General features: G+C 37.8%; 1 protein-coding gene across 1 annotated transcript in view; it reads right to left on the reverse strand.

Moving 5' to 3' along the window:
- Pdlim5 (PDZ and LIM domain 5) overlaps positions 1 to 16,979 on the reverse strand; it is a 103,058-nt gene that overhangs the window by 54,933 nt on the left and 31,146 nt on the right. Inside the window, exon 5 of the mRNA XM_017796390.2 lies at positions 32 to 219. Coding sequence (XP_017651879.1) covers positions 32 to 219 — 188 coding nt within the window. The remainder of the gene's footprint in view (positions 1 to 31; positions 220 to 16,979) is intronic.

The following is a 16,979-nucleotide window of genomic DNA, read 5'->3' on the forward strand; positions in this document are numbered from 1 at the left end:
GAGAGAGAGAGAGAGAGATTTCTTTGAATACCTGCTTGGCTTGGCTGTTGCCAGCTTGGTGACTTGACAGCACTGGTGGATCCTACAGGCTTGAAAGCAGCAGCAGTCCTCAGGCCAGCAACTCCTGGTCTGCCTGAACCTGGGCTCTCCAGGCTCTCAGGAGTGCTCCGAGGTGAAGCTCCTGAAGAGGCCAATGGCTGAGAAGGCTCCTGAGTGCTACTGTAAAGAAAACATGGACACAGTTTTGGTGAGGTGGCAGCAACCTAACTTAGTAATGGGCCTTTCTTTTCTAAGTCCATCACAGCTTTAAAGAAAGCAAAATACTGATTGATTTAAAAAATCAAAAGAGCACTTTATTCCCTGCTAAGGAAGGGAATAGAACGCATGTGATATGAAAGCAGAAAGGAGCATGCTGGGGTAAAGGGGTAGAAGCAGGGAAATGGGAGGGAGCAGGAAAGGAAACCAACCAAACAAAGTACATATGAAAATGCCAGAAGGAAACCTGCTACTGTACATGCAAATGCTAAATTAACAAAACTCTGAAACAATGACTGAGGGGTGAAGGATTTCTTCATTTTGTGATGAAGAAAAGGGAGCAGGTAGCCTTTATTCTAAACTTCAAGAATTCTTTTCTAATGGCCTGTAAGAGATTGAGCTACTGAAAATTATATAACCAATCCTTTAAGTGGTAAGTGAATCTTCCTTCCCTATTTGTAACATTTCAAAGGAATCACCTAAATTAATACCATTAGTTATTAGAATATTCTTGATAACCCCTGTGAAGTGATATCAATGTTTGTCATTTTTGTATTTTTCTGGTACTTTATAAATTAAGTTTCCCTGATACCTGTTACTCTTTCCACTTGTTACCGCTCTTTCAGTAGTACTTAAAACACCTACTATATGCCAATTGTTACAATGAAAGACAGCATCTCTTGCATCATAGACTGTCCCATGTTCTGTGTTCAGAATACCCAGAAATCAGAGACTAAACTACCTCATCTTCTCTCAATCTGTAACCCTCTCCATCTTCTTTTTGCAACCTTCCAACTTCTACCTATACTTAACAGAAGGAACAATAATATCTATCTTGTACTGTGCTCCATAATAAACAGTTATTATATACTTTAACCTCTCAAGATTCTAAGAGTTACTCCTCCTAATTCATGACATTTTATTAAATATCTGGTATATAATTTTACATTCATTTGTAATAGCTGTTTTAAAATTATTATTAATAGTAACTTCTGTATGCATCTTATATCTTGCACTACATTACAAACGGGGACTCTACTGTACTATGGGTTCATTACTTAAACCTGGTGAATGCCCTCATCTTAAATGGCATAAATATATTGCTTTTAGTCCAAGATTAAAAGGAAGAATTAAATGCAATACTAGATAATACTCATAAAGTACTTGCTCAATGCCCATGTGCTCAAGAAATAACAGTGATTATTTCTACAACCTAAGTATATAGTTCAATCATAATGAGATTATTAAGTAGCTGCTAAATAAATATACTTCATCAAACAGTTTTGCTTCTAAATGTAGTTTTAAATATTTTTAAGTCCACAGCTTTAATCTGAGACACAATTTTGTTTTCTTAACTCAATTACCTTTCTCTTTTTAAAAAATATTTTATTTGATTATTATTATTATTTATGTGTATGAGTGTTTTGCCTGCATGTAAGCACAGAGGTCAGAAAAGGGTGTCTGATTCCCTGGAACTGGAGTTACAGACAGCTGTTAGCTGTCATGTGGGTGTTGGGATTAGAACCTGGGTCTTTTGCAAGAGCAACCAGTGCTCTTAATTTTGAATAACGTGTTTATTTGTTAGAATTCTTAGGAGTAAAGTAAGCTAAAAAGTATTTTAATTTTGATTATATTCTTTACATACAGGTTTATATAAAGTTTCTCCACAAAAGCATATGATATTCAAATTTTAAATTATATTCTTTAGACATGAAGGATTCAAAGCAGATTATAAAGAATCTATCGAAATCTAGGTCATGTGCTTACTTGTCATGTTATATTTACTTGTTTGTTCATTTACTTGTGTTTATTATTTTTGCCATGCTGGAGATAGAACCCGGTTCTCATGGTTGTTAGACATTCACTCTACCATTGAGCCATACTGCCAGCTCTATACATTCAAGTGTTGATGTCGTACAATAGCCAGGCTCAGAGACAAAATGTCTCTGCACTATATCTTCTGCTTTTCTTTTTGGTAACCTTCCCACTGTTAAGGGGAGTCTTCTTAAGAAACCTGGACTCAGAGGTGGGTTGTCCCTCTATGAGCTGTTGGCCTGAGGGACACCAGAGGTCCCCAAAACAATAAAGGTCATTGCCAATAATGTTGGTTGTACACCAGAAGTGGACAGAAAACCCCTATTGCTGAAGACACTGCATGATGTGAGTGTGGGAGAGGAAGAAAGCATGCTTGGACTAAGCTGGAAACTCCCTGCCACTGGATGGGTGGGTTTCAGGGTGCCAGAAAGTGATATGCAGATGACTTCCCCTATAATTCTTCTCAATGGGGAACCCTGTGTATTGCATTATCAACACACCAAACAAGATGTTCCTGCTGGTGCAATAGTGGAGTGTCTAATGTATGTACAACCAGAAAATTTTCGATTGGATGTAATGCCTACTCCTAGGGGTGGAACACACATCTGGTATTGTAGACCAGGCCAACCCCTGTGGCAGTGGGAATTGTTTTGCAATTGTTTTGTTAGAAGGATGTGATGCACCTGCTAAAATACCATCCAAGTGTTTGTGTTTACACCCATAGGTTAAGTCAGTAGAGCAGCCACTGTTGTAATGTTTTTGCTTCTTGGTGTTTGTGTTTTTATAATAGATGGAATCCCACTGAAATGGGCCAACAGCCCATAGAAAACTGACGATGCAGAGACCAGAAAGTTCAGTGCCTTGCCATAATGGGAGGAAGATCATCACACACCTACCACCCCCTCCAAGGCTGGGGGACTTTTGTGGAAGAGGCTGGCAGAAAGAATGTTAAGAGTTGGAGGAAGGGGTAGAGTGCTAACTTTAAGTGTCCTCCAACCACTATGCTGGCAAGCTATAGTCACACCTCCTTCCCATGCTCATCAAGGAGTCCAGGGGGGAGTCAGTTACCCCTCTCACCCAATCAGTCAACCTTAGCTGCGTGGGGGGGAGGGGCTAAGGATACAGAAGCCGAGAACACTAAGAGGCACCTCTCACCATTTGTGCAGCTGTCAGGAAGTCATGTGAATGAGGACTATATGTGAGTGTGGACTTTCCAGTGCAGCCAAAAATGGGGGAGGGTGCCCACTCTTCTGTAAATAAATCCCCACCCTATGCTCTGTTACAAGCCCAACAAACTAGTTAGGATTTAAAAACAAACAAACAAAAAACAGAACAGAGCAAATGGAAACTTGAAAACTTTCATCATCCCACCAAAGTTAACTACCATGTTGGTAATCCTTTGGTCTTTGATTTTTTTTTTCTTTTTCTTTTTGGTCTCTTTGAGACAGGGTCTCCCTGTGGACCCTAGCTGGCCTGGAGCTCAGTGAGTGGCCTCCCAAGAGCTTGGATTGAGGACACAAGCCACCACACCTGGCTTTAATCTTTGATTTCTTTTCCCTACTTTTCAACCCTTAAACTTCATTGTATATATATTTTTATGTAACCTGCTTCAAGTTATTTCTGGAAACGTGTTAAAAATTGCCTCTCTTTGGAATAATAAAATACTCTTTTAAAATGTCTAAATATGATTAAAATGTATTGTATGAAATCTGCAAAAAAATCAATAAAAATATACAAGAAATTTTTTTTGAGATAAACAAAAAAGAAACCTGGACTCCTGCATCTTGTCAAGTGCCATTTCCTTCTCTCAAATATCAAAATATATTTTTTCTGTACTCTACTGCTGTTAATAAGAGGCAAGAGTACAGACTACTGATACATGTTCTAGAACAGGGTCCATGGATAGTTTCTGTCAGTCCAGAGCTACAGGCACACTTCTGTGCATAGGAACACAGGTACTTTTACGGAGAAAGGATCTATACAGCACTCTATTCCGCTCTGAAAGCGTGGTTCAGCTAGACTCAAGCACTCAAGTGGATTCAAGGTGTGCGTAGTAACCTGTCTCTGAATAAACATGATCCAGACAATGAATGATCTCTGTTCATTAGTACTCTCAATTCTACAAAAACAATTTCAAGTGTTTTTCCCTTAGATAGGATCTGCTCTCTCCACCCCCGCCTTAAATCCAGAATTATTACCTAAGTATATTGAAAAAATCTCTGTAACACTGGGTAGGACACAGGCAGCAAATAGCCTAGTTCCACCAGGCTGTTCTAGCCATTGTCATAGTTGCTCACTCTGCAATTGATTTTATATTCTGTCAAAAATTATTTTATACACTTAACTCACTGAAATTATACATTTTGTAAACATCTGGTGTGTTTGTATCGTTGTACTATGCTTAATAATGTTGGTCTAATTCTTAATTTTTATGTTTTTAGCATTGCTGTAGTTTGGATCTGGGATGGCTTAAACTGGTTGCCCGTGGCACTACTGAGAAGCGGTGAAAACTTTAAGAGGTGGGGACTAGCAGAAGAAGTTCGGTCATGGGCAGCTGTCCTTAAAGGAAACATGGGAACCTACCCCCTCCCTGTGCCTTTCTTCCGTGACTGTGAGGTTAAGCAGCTTTGCTCTAATACAAGTTCCTGACCATGATGGTCAGCCTCACCATAGGCCCCAAAGCCTATGAGCTGAAAGTCCTGAAGCCGCCAAAATTTTATTTATCTCCTGACAAACTGCTTATCTCATGTACTTTGACACAGTAATAAAGCTGAACACATGCATCTTCCAGATATGGTGGCAATTAAGTTACTTTTCAAGAAAAACCTACATGTAGAAGAAGAGTAAATCAACCAAAATAATTATATTATTTTTCAAAATATATGTCTTATTAATCATTTGACTATCCTAATACAGACACAGTCAAATAATAAGAAAGGATTTACTATAATTTAAATATTGGCACAATTACTTATAAATTCATACCAAATGTCAAGTGTGCTAATAAAATATATCAAAAAGAATTAAAAGGTGAGTTTATAGTCAAATAAAATAACCTCTGTGTGCATTTGCATATATCAAAAAGAATTACAATGTGAGTTTATAGTAAAATAAAATAACCTCTGTGTGCATTAGCATTTCACTGAAATTGCAGCTAATTCAACGCTCTCTGCTATGTAAGTGTTAGAGAAATCAAACCTCCATGTGCCATGTCCATCCCCACGATACCTGGTTTTCTTAACATGAATAGAGCCAGTTGACTTCCTGGAGGACTGAAGACAGGAAAAAGCTAGAGGCTTGGAAACAGGGCTGATGCAAAGTGCATCCAGAAGGGAGTGATAGTTTTCAGGACTGGAGAGCCTGGCAAGCATTTAGAAACAGTTTTTAGTGAAAACTTGCACCTCCTATGGCACAAAGCTTTTCAGGTCTCTAATCTGAAACATCTTTAAGATTGAGGGGCTGGGGAGGGAGAGAGAGACATGCCAAGAAGTGAGAGACGGTGAATAGAAGTGGTATCAATTCATTATATTATTTTACTCACTAGCATAAAACTGACTAAATTTTCACCACAACCATGCAAGGCATCTTTCAGAAAGCATTTAAACCCATAAGTACTATAGAAATTATATAAAAACAAAGCATGTGGAGGGGCTGTTAAATGTTGCAGAAGACAGCATCAATGGAAGCTTGATTATACCTGATTCTGTCTCAACTATAAAAACTGAAAAGTTGCAAAACTCTAAAGGCAGTAAGAACACAATACATAAAAATGGACACAACTGAGAAATACACATAACCAGTGTCGATGGAAAGAGACGCAGGGGCAATTTTGCAGATTCACCCACACCCTAGATAAAATATCCACTACACAATGAAGAGCTTGCAGCAGAGCTCTGCTTCAGACAGTCTTTCTCTGAAGTGACTTGTCAGAGAGTGCAGGATGCTGAGATCACGTCACACAGACACAGCACACAGGTCTACCTGGTTTTTGCAGCAAGGACAGCAGACACAGTGGCAGCTGCACCGCTTACAACTGCAGCACTGTATCTAGCAGGATCACACAGACACAGCACACAGGTCTACCTGGTTTTTGCAGCAAGGACAGCAGACACAGTGGCAGCTGCACCGCTTACAACTGCAGCACTGTATCTAGCAGGAGAGAAGGTAGAAAAGTTTCGAAAACCTTCCAAAGACTCCTCTACATTTCTTGTAGAGCTGCTTACACCGATAAATAGGGAAAAAGAGAAGAACAGAAAAGTAAAGTAAGAAAAGGTAGCATAATAAATACACAGGATAGCAACCACTATATGTTAATATTCAACATAAAAGCACTCCATTTAAATGATGTGATAGTAGTTCAAATCATGTACTCATTATGACCAAGATTCCAGAAATTAAAATTTGATGTTTCACCAAGAAACACTCTGAAAAGTTTACTGTCTCTAGTCCTATTATAATTGTACTAAAATAAGAGGTAAGTACAACTGTCTACTGTTCAGAAGCATCAATGTATATTAACAAGAACAAAAAGTAACTTTAAAACACTGAAAGCTGAGTTCTTTGGGGAGGGCAAGAATCTCTGCAAAACTAAACAAAAATTACAGTGAATAAGACCAAACCACCTATTCTTCAGAGTTCCATATTTCTATTTTGTTAGCTCTGCAAAGATTTTTAAACAAGACAAAACTTCATATTCAGAATCATTACTATTTAAAGCAATGATTTCCTTCTTTATTTTTATTTTTTGAAAAGGTTAAATTTTGGGGTTGGAATTTACATTTCAGCATTAGGACTGCACTTAGGTCCCCAAGCTGTTAAGATTCTGTATGAAGTAAAACAGTCTAAAAATACGGTGTGGCTCTGTCTCTCATCTTCCTCTATGGTTGCAAGTTATTAAGAACATCACTGTACTATAACTTTGTTATTTTTTAGAAGTTTGTGACAGTGCCACCTCCAACACAATAATGTGCCAAATTCAACACAAGTTAGTAAAAAGCTCAGTTGTCAGAACTGCACAGAAGCATCTGTCTTCTTTCTTCAAAAGATTTGATAAGCTCCCACCTGCACTGATAATACCAACTATTGGAAAAAAAAATTGAAGAGACAGTAGTAAACCAGTTTCAAAACATTATTGAACTCTGTGTGTGCGTGTGCGTGTATGTGTGTTTGTGTGTGTATTTGTAAGTAATCCACGAAATTGAACTGTACAACTGCTATGAATGTTTAACAAAAGAACGGGGCCCAGAGACAGAAAAGAAAGATGCTTTTGAAGGCAGAGCAGGAAGGAGTTTAAAGATACAGAAAGATACCAAGTGATTCAATTTTTGGTTTCTGAATCATCTGCATCTTTGAGACAACAGTTACTACTGCTGGGGAGATAATAGTGAATTGTAAGTAGAAACAGGTTATAAAACAGTCAACTAAAAAAAATACATCAGATGGGCTGGGTGTGCTGGTGCACACCTTTAGTCCCAGCACTCAGGAGGCAGAGGCAGGTAGATGTCTATGAGATTGAGGCCAGCCTGGTTTATATAGTGAGTTCCAGGCTAGCTGGGGCTACAGGGAGACCCTCTCCAAAACACACACACACACACACACACACACACACACACACACACATGCATATATGTATACAAAATACCTATATATATATATGTCAGCTAAATTATTCTCCAGTAAGAATAAAGTAAACTAAAGAATATCTTCCAAAATACAATAAAACAAATAATATTAAAGAACTATCAATCTTATAGGCAACATCTTTTACCCAAATAGTCTTAGCGAATGTCTGGGGAGTTTGGAACATACTGTGATCGTCCTCTCTGCCTCTCCTCTTTCAGAAGTAAATGCTTGAATTTAGAAGAGGAGACTTCAGTCAATCTTAGAAAGTTAATTTAGCAAATAACAAACTGAATAAATAAAAGGCACAGATTTCCTCATTCTACACTATAGGTTAGAAACCAAACCAAAACATAACATATTGAAGCATTGAGAAGCAGTATTCTGAGGCTGGGTATGTCTATATGTTAATGACGTCAGCATTGAAATCCACAATCTCATTCTCTTTTTCAGTCAATTTAGTGTTTAGATTCAGCAGCAGCACTGAAATTCAGATAAACTGAAAAGGAAAAGAACTCCACCTATTAGCAGTTGCTACTTTAGAAAGTGTGGCTACTTGACTAGTAATATTTAACACCTCAGGAGTTGCAGGTGGGTGAGGTCCACTCTTAAGTAGGTCTTCCAGACAGCAGTCAAATCCATGTCTTCAGAAGCAAAAAAATAAGGCAAAGGAAAGGTTCATGAAAAAAATCAGAATGCATTCACCATGTATACCATTTTTCAGTGTTATTAGTTCAATTTCTTACCTTCTAATTTTGTAGTTTCAAGATATTAAAACCTAACACCAACATCATCACCCCCCACCAAATACTTTTTTTCCTCAAAATCATTCAACATGGCTAATTCATGTGATAACACATTCTTTTTTTAATATTTTATTATTTTTATTTTATGTGTATGAGTGTTATGCCTGCATGTAAGTGCACCCATGTCATGCAATGCCCACGGAGGACAGAAGAGGCTGTCGGATCTCCTGGAACTGGAGTTATGGGCAGTTGTTAGCTGCCATGTGGGTGCTGGGATTCAAACCTGGGTCTTCTTCAAGAACAGTCAGTGTTCTTAACCGCTGAGTCATCTCTCCAGCCCTGGTAAGATATTCTTAAAGTGGAAAATGTGGATGGGAATTATCATTCAGCGACCATACATTTCTTAATGACTTAAGAAAACCGAGACTCCAAGAACTCAATACATAGTCCAATACCATGCACTGCATATAGTAAAGGTCAGGTGGAATTTGAAGGTCAGGTGGAATTTGGAGCATGTCGGCCCATACTGTTTCCACTGCACAGTTACCCAAGCATCTGCGGTATGGTGACATGAGTAGTGCACTACAAGAAAGCGCCAAGACAGGAATTAAGTCAAAATGTTTCCTAGATCCAAAATCACATGGATGGTGTATATTATCCAGTTACACAGCCAATAGTTGCAAGCAGTTGTGGTGCTTTGTTTTCATTTGACTTTAAATTTTGTGATAATACTTGTATACAATCTCTATTGACATTGTCTATTCCTACAACTCTACTTTTATCTATTCATTTAAAATGTCATACAAATGGGGCTGGAGAGAGTACTCAGCAGTTAAGAACACTGGCTACTCTGGCAGAGGATCTTGGTTTGGTTCCCAGCATCCACATAGTGGCTAACAACCATCCATAAGGTTCTAAGGTATCTAATGGCCTCTTCTGACCTATGTGGGCACTGCACACATGGACATACATACATGCAAGCAGAACACTCATCTTCATCAAAAAAAATAAATTAATTAAAAAAATTTCTCAAAACCTACTGAAAAATACACATACAGTATCTGACCATGAGTGCATGTGCATACCTGAAGGCTATATAACAAGAAACGCAATGCCAGACAGGAGAAATCTCCCTTCGAGATGTTGGTCAAGGTAGTCCAAGAGACTCCCAAAATAACACAGGCTATTGCCACAGCCCTTGATTATCTCCCAGAAATTGAAAGTGAGACCCAACTGCTGAAGACAGGACATACTTCAGACACAGGACTTAGAGCAATGGAGCCTGAACTGACCTGGAAGCCTCCTCCTAGAAGACTAGCTCTTATAGCTCTAGAGGACACTATGCAAGCTGCTAAGGGAGAAAACCAATTAATGGTCCAACTCAGCTCTAAACCCTAATAATCACAATGACTGACACAGCAAACTATCTCTATTGGTGCAGCAGTGCACTTTTATCTAGGGGGTAATCAACAGCTATCTGATTAAAAGCCCTCTCAATGGGAGGGAATTCATGGGTACACTGTAAGCACAGCCAAATACACATGGCTTGGTCACATATCCTAGAGAAAACCTTACTTCTGTCATATCCCTAAAAAACTGTAATCTTTTACTATATGCTGAATATGGATCCTTACATTTATAGACAAGTATATCATTCATCACTCATCAAAGAAGCTTCTTTTTTACAACAGATGGAGGCTACTACTGAGTTCCACAACTGGTCACACATAGAGAATATGTATCTGAAAGATGCCCAGCCCTAAGTGAAACATCTATTGTGGAACCTCTACCTAAGGCTCATGGTACATAGTAGAACAGGGGGTACAGAGACTACTAAGGCATCCTTCAACTCTTACCAATGAAGGTTCCTCATGAAACAGAGTGCAATGCACACAGAAGGCCACAACTGGCAAAGGTACAGAGAACAAGAAACTGCAGAATGCACGTCCCTGGGCAGGACTCCTATGTTAAACCTCACCTACCTGTGGCTCAGGGATCATTGTGGAAGAAGGGACAGAAAGATAGTAAGAGCCAGGGTTGGTGCCTCTGGGGACTTGCTCATTTGAACTTGCAGCAACAGTAACAGCATGCACAAAACCATGTAGACTCAGACAAAAACTCAGCATAGAACTGGGGAGATGGGCAGCAGGCCCCAACCTTAGCTGAGGAACGACTGACAGCTGAATATTGCTGGGTGAGGGAGAGTTGGTCTTCTTCAAGGGAGTAACTCTAGATAGGATGATTAAAACTTCAGTGGATGAATTTGCACCCAGGGACATCTAGGTACCAAAGCTTGACTCAAGAGGCCTTAACATATATGACAGAACACATGAAATTTGGCAGGGGACAGTATGGGGAGGTGTGGATGGGGGAGGGAGTCTAAATATGATTGATTACATAATGTTCTTTGACTAAAGTCCCCCCATTACCATCTTGTCTCCACCAAAGCCCTTCTTCTTCCCAAGTCCCTTTCCTATTTTCACATCTTTGTTGCTGCTGCTGTATTTTACACTTTGTTTTCCTGGTGTCTCTATAATTTTTTTTTTTAGGATACCAACATTAAATTTAGAACTATTAGGAGGTAAAGAAAAGATGAATAACTCAAGTGTTGGACTGAAAAGAGGAACGTACCAAATGTAACCTATGTGAAGAGTGGGTGGGAAGGGAATTAAAAAGAAAAATACAAAATAACTCATTTTCCTAAAAAGCCATATTACACTGAATTTTACAAGGAAAATGTAATATTAAGATAAAGAAATAAAAAAGAAGAGTTTATATTCTCATTTTTCATTTATAATTGATCATCTCTTTACTAAAGTGCTGAAAAACTATAAGCAACTTGAGAAAATGCCATAAAAATAAAATATCATGATACAGTCAGAAGAAGTTAAAGTGTGAAATATTATAGAAGTTAGCGAACTACAGGCTAAAGGCCAAAATTGGCCACCGTCTCTTTCTGTACACTTAGAAATTAAGAACTGTTTTCATTTAAAAAATCTTTAAGAAAATTAAGAACATTTCACATGATTTCACTCATGAACAGTATATGGAATTCAGGTTTTTGCATCTATAATAAAGTTTAGTTGGAACACCATTGAGCTCATTCATTTATTTATCTATGGCTACTTTCATATTGTGTGGACACACTATATGGCCCACAAAACTAATGTGTTTGTGACTGGGACCTTTAATGGGGAAAAAGTGCTGAGCTTTTCCTGGAGGATAACTGCACACGTAGCTATACTGAGAAGTCCTCTAAAAATATAAATCATACCGTATCTGTTCCTTAAATCTTCCAGCACTGTTCTAAGGATAACCAGCTGGGCTACCTGCTCATCAGAGTGCTCACCGAGTCTCCTCTTGTTCTCACTCTAATTCATCTAGTCTGTCTTTCATTTCTTTTTGAGATAGACTGTGGACTTCCCACCTAAGTCCTCTGCAGACTCTACTACTTCTGTTTTTCAATATTCCTCTCTCTACCACACCTTCACAGGGTTAATTCTTAAGCATCCTTCTGGTTTCAGTTTAAATGACACCCCTCTGTGAGGGGTCCGCAATATTTCCCAAATACCTGATTGTGTGTTTGTAATATGTTTTAATAGTACTTTGGTTTTTTTTTTGTGTGTGTGTGTGTCTTTTTGATTCAGGGTCTCCCTGTAGCCCCAGCTGTCCTGGAACTCACTATGTAGACCAGGCTGGCCTTAAACTCACAGAGATCCGCGTGCCTCTGCCTCCCAAGTGCTGGGATTAAAGGTGTGCGCCACTACGCCCGGCTTATAGTACTTTGTATTTTTCTTCATGTAATTTGTTGTTATTGTATTATATAGTTTGTGTGACTATTTGTTTAAAGTCAGACTCCCTCAATAGACTACAAGTACCCTAAGGTGAGAGATCATATTTGTGGCTATAAATGAAGTAGAATAAAGTGTTTACCATAAACAAATTAAAGATTTGCTGAATGTATGAATGAAACACTGTTTTCAAATATGGAACTCATGATATTTGTATTTGTCTTATAAAACATTTGTACATTCTAGAGACATGTCACAATCCAAATAAACAAACATTATTGCCTAAGAAAGGACACATGATCAAAGAAATAACTAGAATTCCAAAGTTATTTGAATAGAATGTCTTTTATACTATAAAGAATCCTTATATTTTAAGAGAACTATAAAGAATTTCCATTATTTACATACTAACTTATCAGTTTTTTTTTCTTAAGAATGAATTGAAGAAATCTTCCAATACTTCTATGAGCTACACTAACTGGAAAAAAAAAGAGAAAATTAAAGCTTATGTAATTTACATAATACTTTTAAAGCTAGATTTTCAAGGTTCCAAGCAAATGAACTTAGGAATTTTCCCATGTGCTGCATATACTAACCTATTTTTTATTTTGCCAGTGTCTAAAAATACTAGATTTATGACAAACTTTTAAACTACCTCATTTAATATGGAACATACATCAATATGTATTCTTATTCTGATACTCCCTAATATTTATCCCTTTGAGGGTTAAAAGAAGCTCTGATTAATAGAGTTACATCTACAGCAGCCAAGCTTTCTGCACTGTCTGCTGTATAAATGAGATTTTAGTTTTTACCAGAGAGGCATAAGATTTTTCTTTCAAGATATGTGTAGGACTGGGGTTACAGCCTTTGGCCTGTTTTTCTCAGAAAAAAAAAAAAAGTGAACAAAGAGCTATTTGTGGATTGTGTCCTTTTCTGTACCATGCCTAAGCTTTTCCACTTGCACCTATGTTTAGAACCTCTTGGCAAACCAGGCACTATCACCTTTACCATCCTGCAGAACCGAGTAAAAAGAATGCTTTCTATCCTCCAGTCCTCAAGCTGTCTAGGAAGCACATCCTAATGCTGTGCCCTCCAGCTCTTTCCGTTCTCTAAAGTGTTTCAATTCACTTCTTTCTCTCCTTCTGCACTAGGTGCTCTGAATCATCTTTTAAAAATGCCACAGGTTCTTTAAAAATAACACCACCAATAGCCAACTGCCTTTATCGTCTATGTTCTATGCCTCTTTACAGGCAAGTTGAAATACTAGTGTACCTATTCCCTGTCACAACTCAGCCAAGCTACTGTGGTTCATGCCCCAATAAAAATATATTCTGTCAAGGTCACTAATCATGGCTAAATTAGATTGACAATTGTATTTATCCTGTTTTTATTGTGGTAAGAACTAGAAAATGTCAAATTTACTATCTTAATCCCTGTAAGTGTATAGTTCAGTACTAAAGCGTATTATTATTGTGAAACAGAACTGCAAAATGTTTCCATCTGCAAGTCTACAATGCCAAAGCCATTAAACAGCAGCTCTTTCCCCTTCCCCTCAAGCACTGTTCTGCTTTGTTTACATAAGTTTGGTGCTTTAGATACCTCACTCAGTGGAATCGTCCAGTATCTGATCCAATGGACTACTCCATCTTTTCTTGTCTTCAGTACCACGACCCTATGCACTTCCCATGTTTAATATTTCATTGACTACACCTGTTCTCAGAGGTCTCTGTCCTAGCAGTAGACTATCGTCTGCAGAATGACATTATACTCTCTTTCACAGCTTTAAATATCATGTGTTGACTTCAGTACTCTCCTGTGAACAGCAGCTTATGCTTTGAATGTCCCTTCTTCAATTATTTTATTGATGTCTCATAGCATAAATTAACTAAAAAAAAAAAAACCCCAAAACTCTTAAGACATTTCCCACAATATATTCTTCCAATTGACGACTATATTATTAGCAGAAACCTTGGAAGAAGGCTTTTACCTCCAATACCTCCCTCATGACCTCAAGTTTCATCACTATGGCCCACTTACTCCACCTTGAAACCTAGCCAGTGGTTCCATATCATAGATATCATCCTTCTTCCATCCAGACTACTACAAGTACCAACTCTTACCAGCAGTGTAACAATTATGTGTTTCCTCTCTGGCTTCATTCTTAGTCAACCGTGCCCAATCTACTCCAGGCATGGTTTAGCCAAAGTACCTTAAATGTATTTATCATATCACCCTTTTTATTACAATCTTCAATGGGCACTAACTGCAGTTGGGACAATACCCAAAATCCTTAACAAGCTCTACTGGCACATCTATCTCTCAAGTATTTTTCCACACCATTTCTCACTAAGCTCCATTCATACTACAGTATTTCGTAATGTTTTGAAAAGTATTTTTTCATAATTTATGTTTATTCACTAGTACTAAAAATTTCACCTTAGTCTAGTATTTAAACTGTAATTTTGGTAAAGGGAAAACATGTTTTCTCATCATTTCACATGTAGAAATCACATTTAATTCTAGTAAACTAACAATGTAAGTGCTAAAAGTATCTTCAGAAATTTGCTAAAGTAAAATTTAGTAGAGGATTCAGTTACTATGCTATGGTAAGACTACTCCACCACTGTAGTGGAGTGGAGAGAAGAAAGTAAATTACAGAGTGTTAAAGCCTTCTATCAATAATACAATTTCTGCATGTTACTTTGTCTAATTCAAATTTTGAGGGTGTTATATGTAAATTTTACAGGAGTGAATTTTCAACTAAAGCTAATCTAAGAAAGAACAAAAAACTTTCTTTTTCAATATAAAATCATCTAAGTTTCCAATTAAAAGTTTAAATATCTCCTGTTCTCCGTAAATTATGCCATCCTCACATGAAAATATCCAGTAGGAGGAAAAAAATCACAAGCTTTAAGATACATATTCTACAGCAACTAAGGAATAAAATGACAGCAAACTGTCCTCAGTGTTTTCACTCTTCATAAAGCAAGTTTTCATGTAGCGATACCATCAAAGTAGAAACTTAGAATATATTGGCATTATGGCTGAATTCTGCCTTTTTAGGGTCCAGTTACATGGCAAGGCTATTTATTTCAGGTAGGCATCTCGAAAAATGAGTAGCTACTAGGGGCTTTCTGGCAGTAACTATGGTGTGTTCACTTGTAACTATAATATTTTTTCTGGAAAAATAAATCAACTCAAATCCAGGTGTAAAATTCTTGTACTCTTAAATCACAGCTGCATTTATTAATGTGTTTCAATCTGTGCTTTATACAGGGGAGAGTGAGGAAGCCCATGTGCCAGGCACTGGAAGACAGTTATGAAACAAGTTAGCAAAGGGAAAATAATATCATTTAAAAAGTGCATCTTTTTGTGGTACAACAAAAGCCTCAAAACTTTCTGTTTTTTTTTTTTTTTTTTTTTTTTTTTTTTTTAAGTACTGTCCCTTTTGAACTCTCGGAGAACTGGGCTTCCTTTTTGGTTCCACTGATCCTCAGTGTAGTGAGAACAGGCATGACTGTATACTGAAAGCATGTTTAACACTGACCCACTTGGAAAGAATGATTTGTTATTGCTGCTCATGTTTTCTACAGTGTCTGTCCTGTGCTTGGATGCTTTTGTAAAAGTTGTTTAGTTGGAAATTCTTAAACAAAATTGATCTTAAAATTTTCTGGTGTTTTGTTTTGTTTTTATTTTTGTTGCTACAGTGCTAGGGATTGAACCCAGTATCCACACATGGCAAGCACTCTACCACTGAACTATACATACAATCCAAAGAGTTATTTTTCTAGGAGCTTCTCACTTAGCCAATGAAAAAACAGGAAATAAAAAAGGGTCACCACCGAAGGAACCAGAACTTATTATTTGTTGCTTAATTCCAAAGTTGGTGCCTCCCAGATTCCTATGTTGAAATTCTAAGTCCCTATGTGATGGTATTAGGAGGTAAATGATGGTCCTGAAGGGCAGAGTTTTCCTAATTAGGATGCCAGCTCTTATTTAAAAGACCACAGGTAAATGGATGGAACTAGAAACTGTTATACTAAGTGAAGTAGCACAGACTCAGAAAAAAAAAAAAAAGAAAAAAGACGTATGTTCTTCCTCATATGTGGATTCTAGCACCAAATCCTGATAAGTGAGTATGTATCCAGACATAACTACAGGAACCAGGATAATGAAAAGGAGCCAGGGAGGTAAAAGAAAAGAAAGAATCTGAAAGAGAAGAACAGTAGGAACAGGTGTTAAAAAGGGAGATATGGCTGGGCGTGGTGGTACATGCCTTTAATCCCAGCACTTGGGAAGCAGAGGCAGGCGGATCCTTGTGGTTCAAGGCCAGCCTGTTTTACATAGTGAGTTCAAGTCAGCTGGATTATAGGGAGACCCTGTCTCAAAAAGACAGAAAAAAAAAATTCAAAAAACAAAACAAAACAAAAACAAAAAGCGAGATATGGATAAAAATGGGGTTATTTTAAGGGAAGAGGGCAGGGAAGGTTAGACAAGGAACCTAGGGGATAAAGGGAATGAAGGAGCTCAAGAGAGGTGGGACCACAGGAGAAGAAGGGTATTATTAAGGGAGAAATGGGAAAAATTGGGGCACCTTAAATGGGAAGTGTGGTGGAAGGGTTAGACAATGAGAGAGAGAGAGAAATAATGCCTAGCTAGATTTAAAAAAAAACAGAGGGATCCATATTAGTCCAACAACCTACTGACAAATTATACATACAACTAGCTCAAGGAAGATAGTATATGTCTA

Source organism: Nannospalax galili, unplaced genomic scaffold (assembly GCF_000622305.1).
Source record: "Nannospalax galili isolate Female #2095 unplaced genomic scaffold, S.galili_v1.0 scaffold189, whole genome shotgun sequence".
NCBI lineage: Eukaryota > Metazoa > Chordata > Mammalia > Rodentia > Spalacidae > Nannospalax > Nannospalax galili.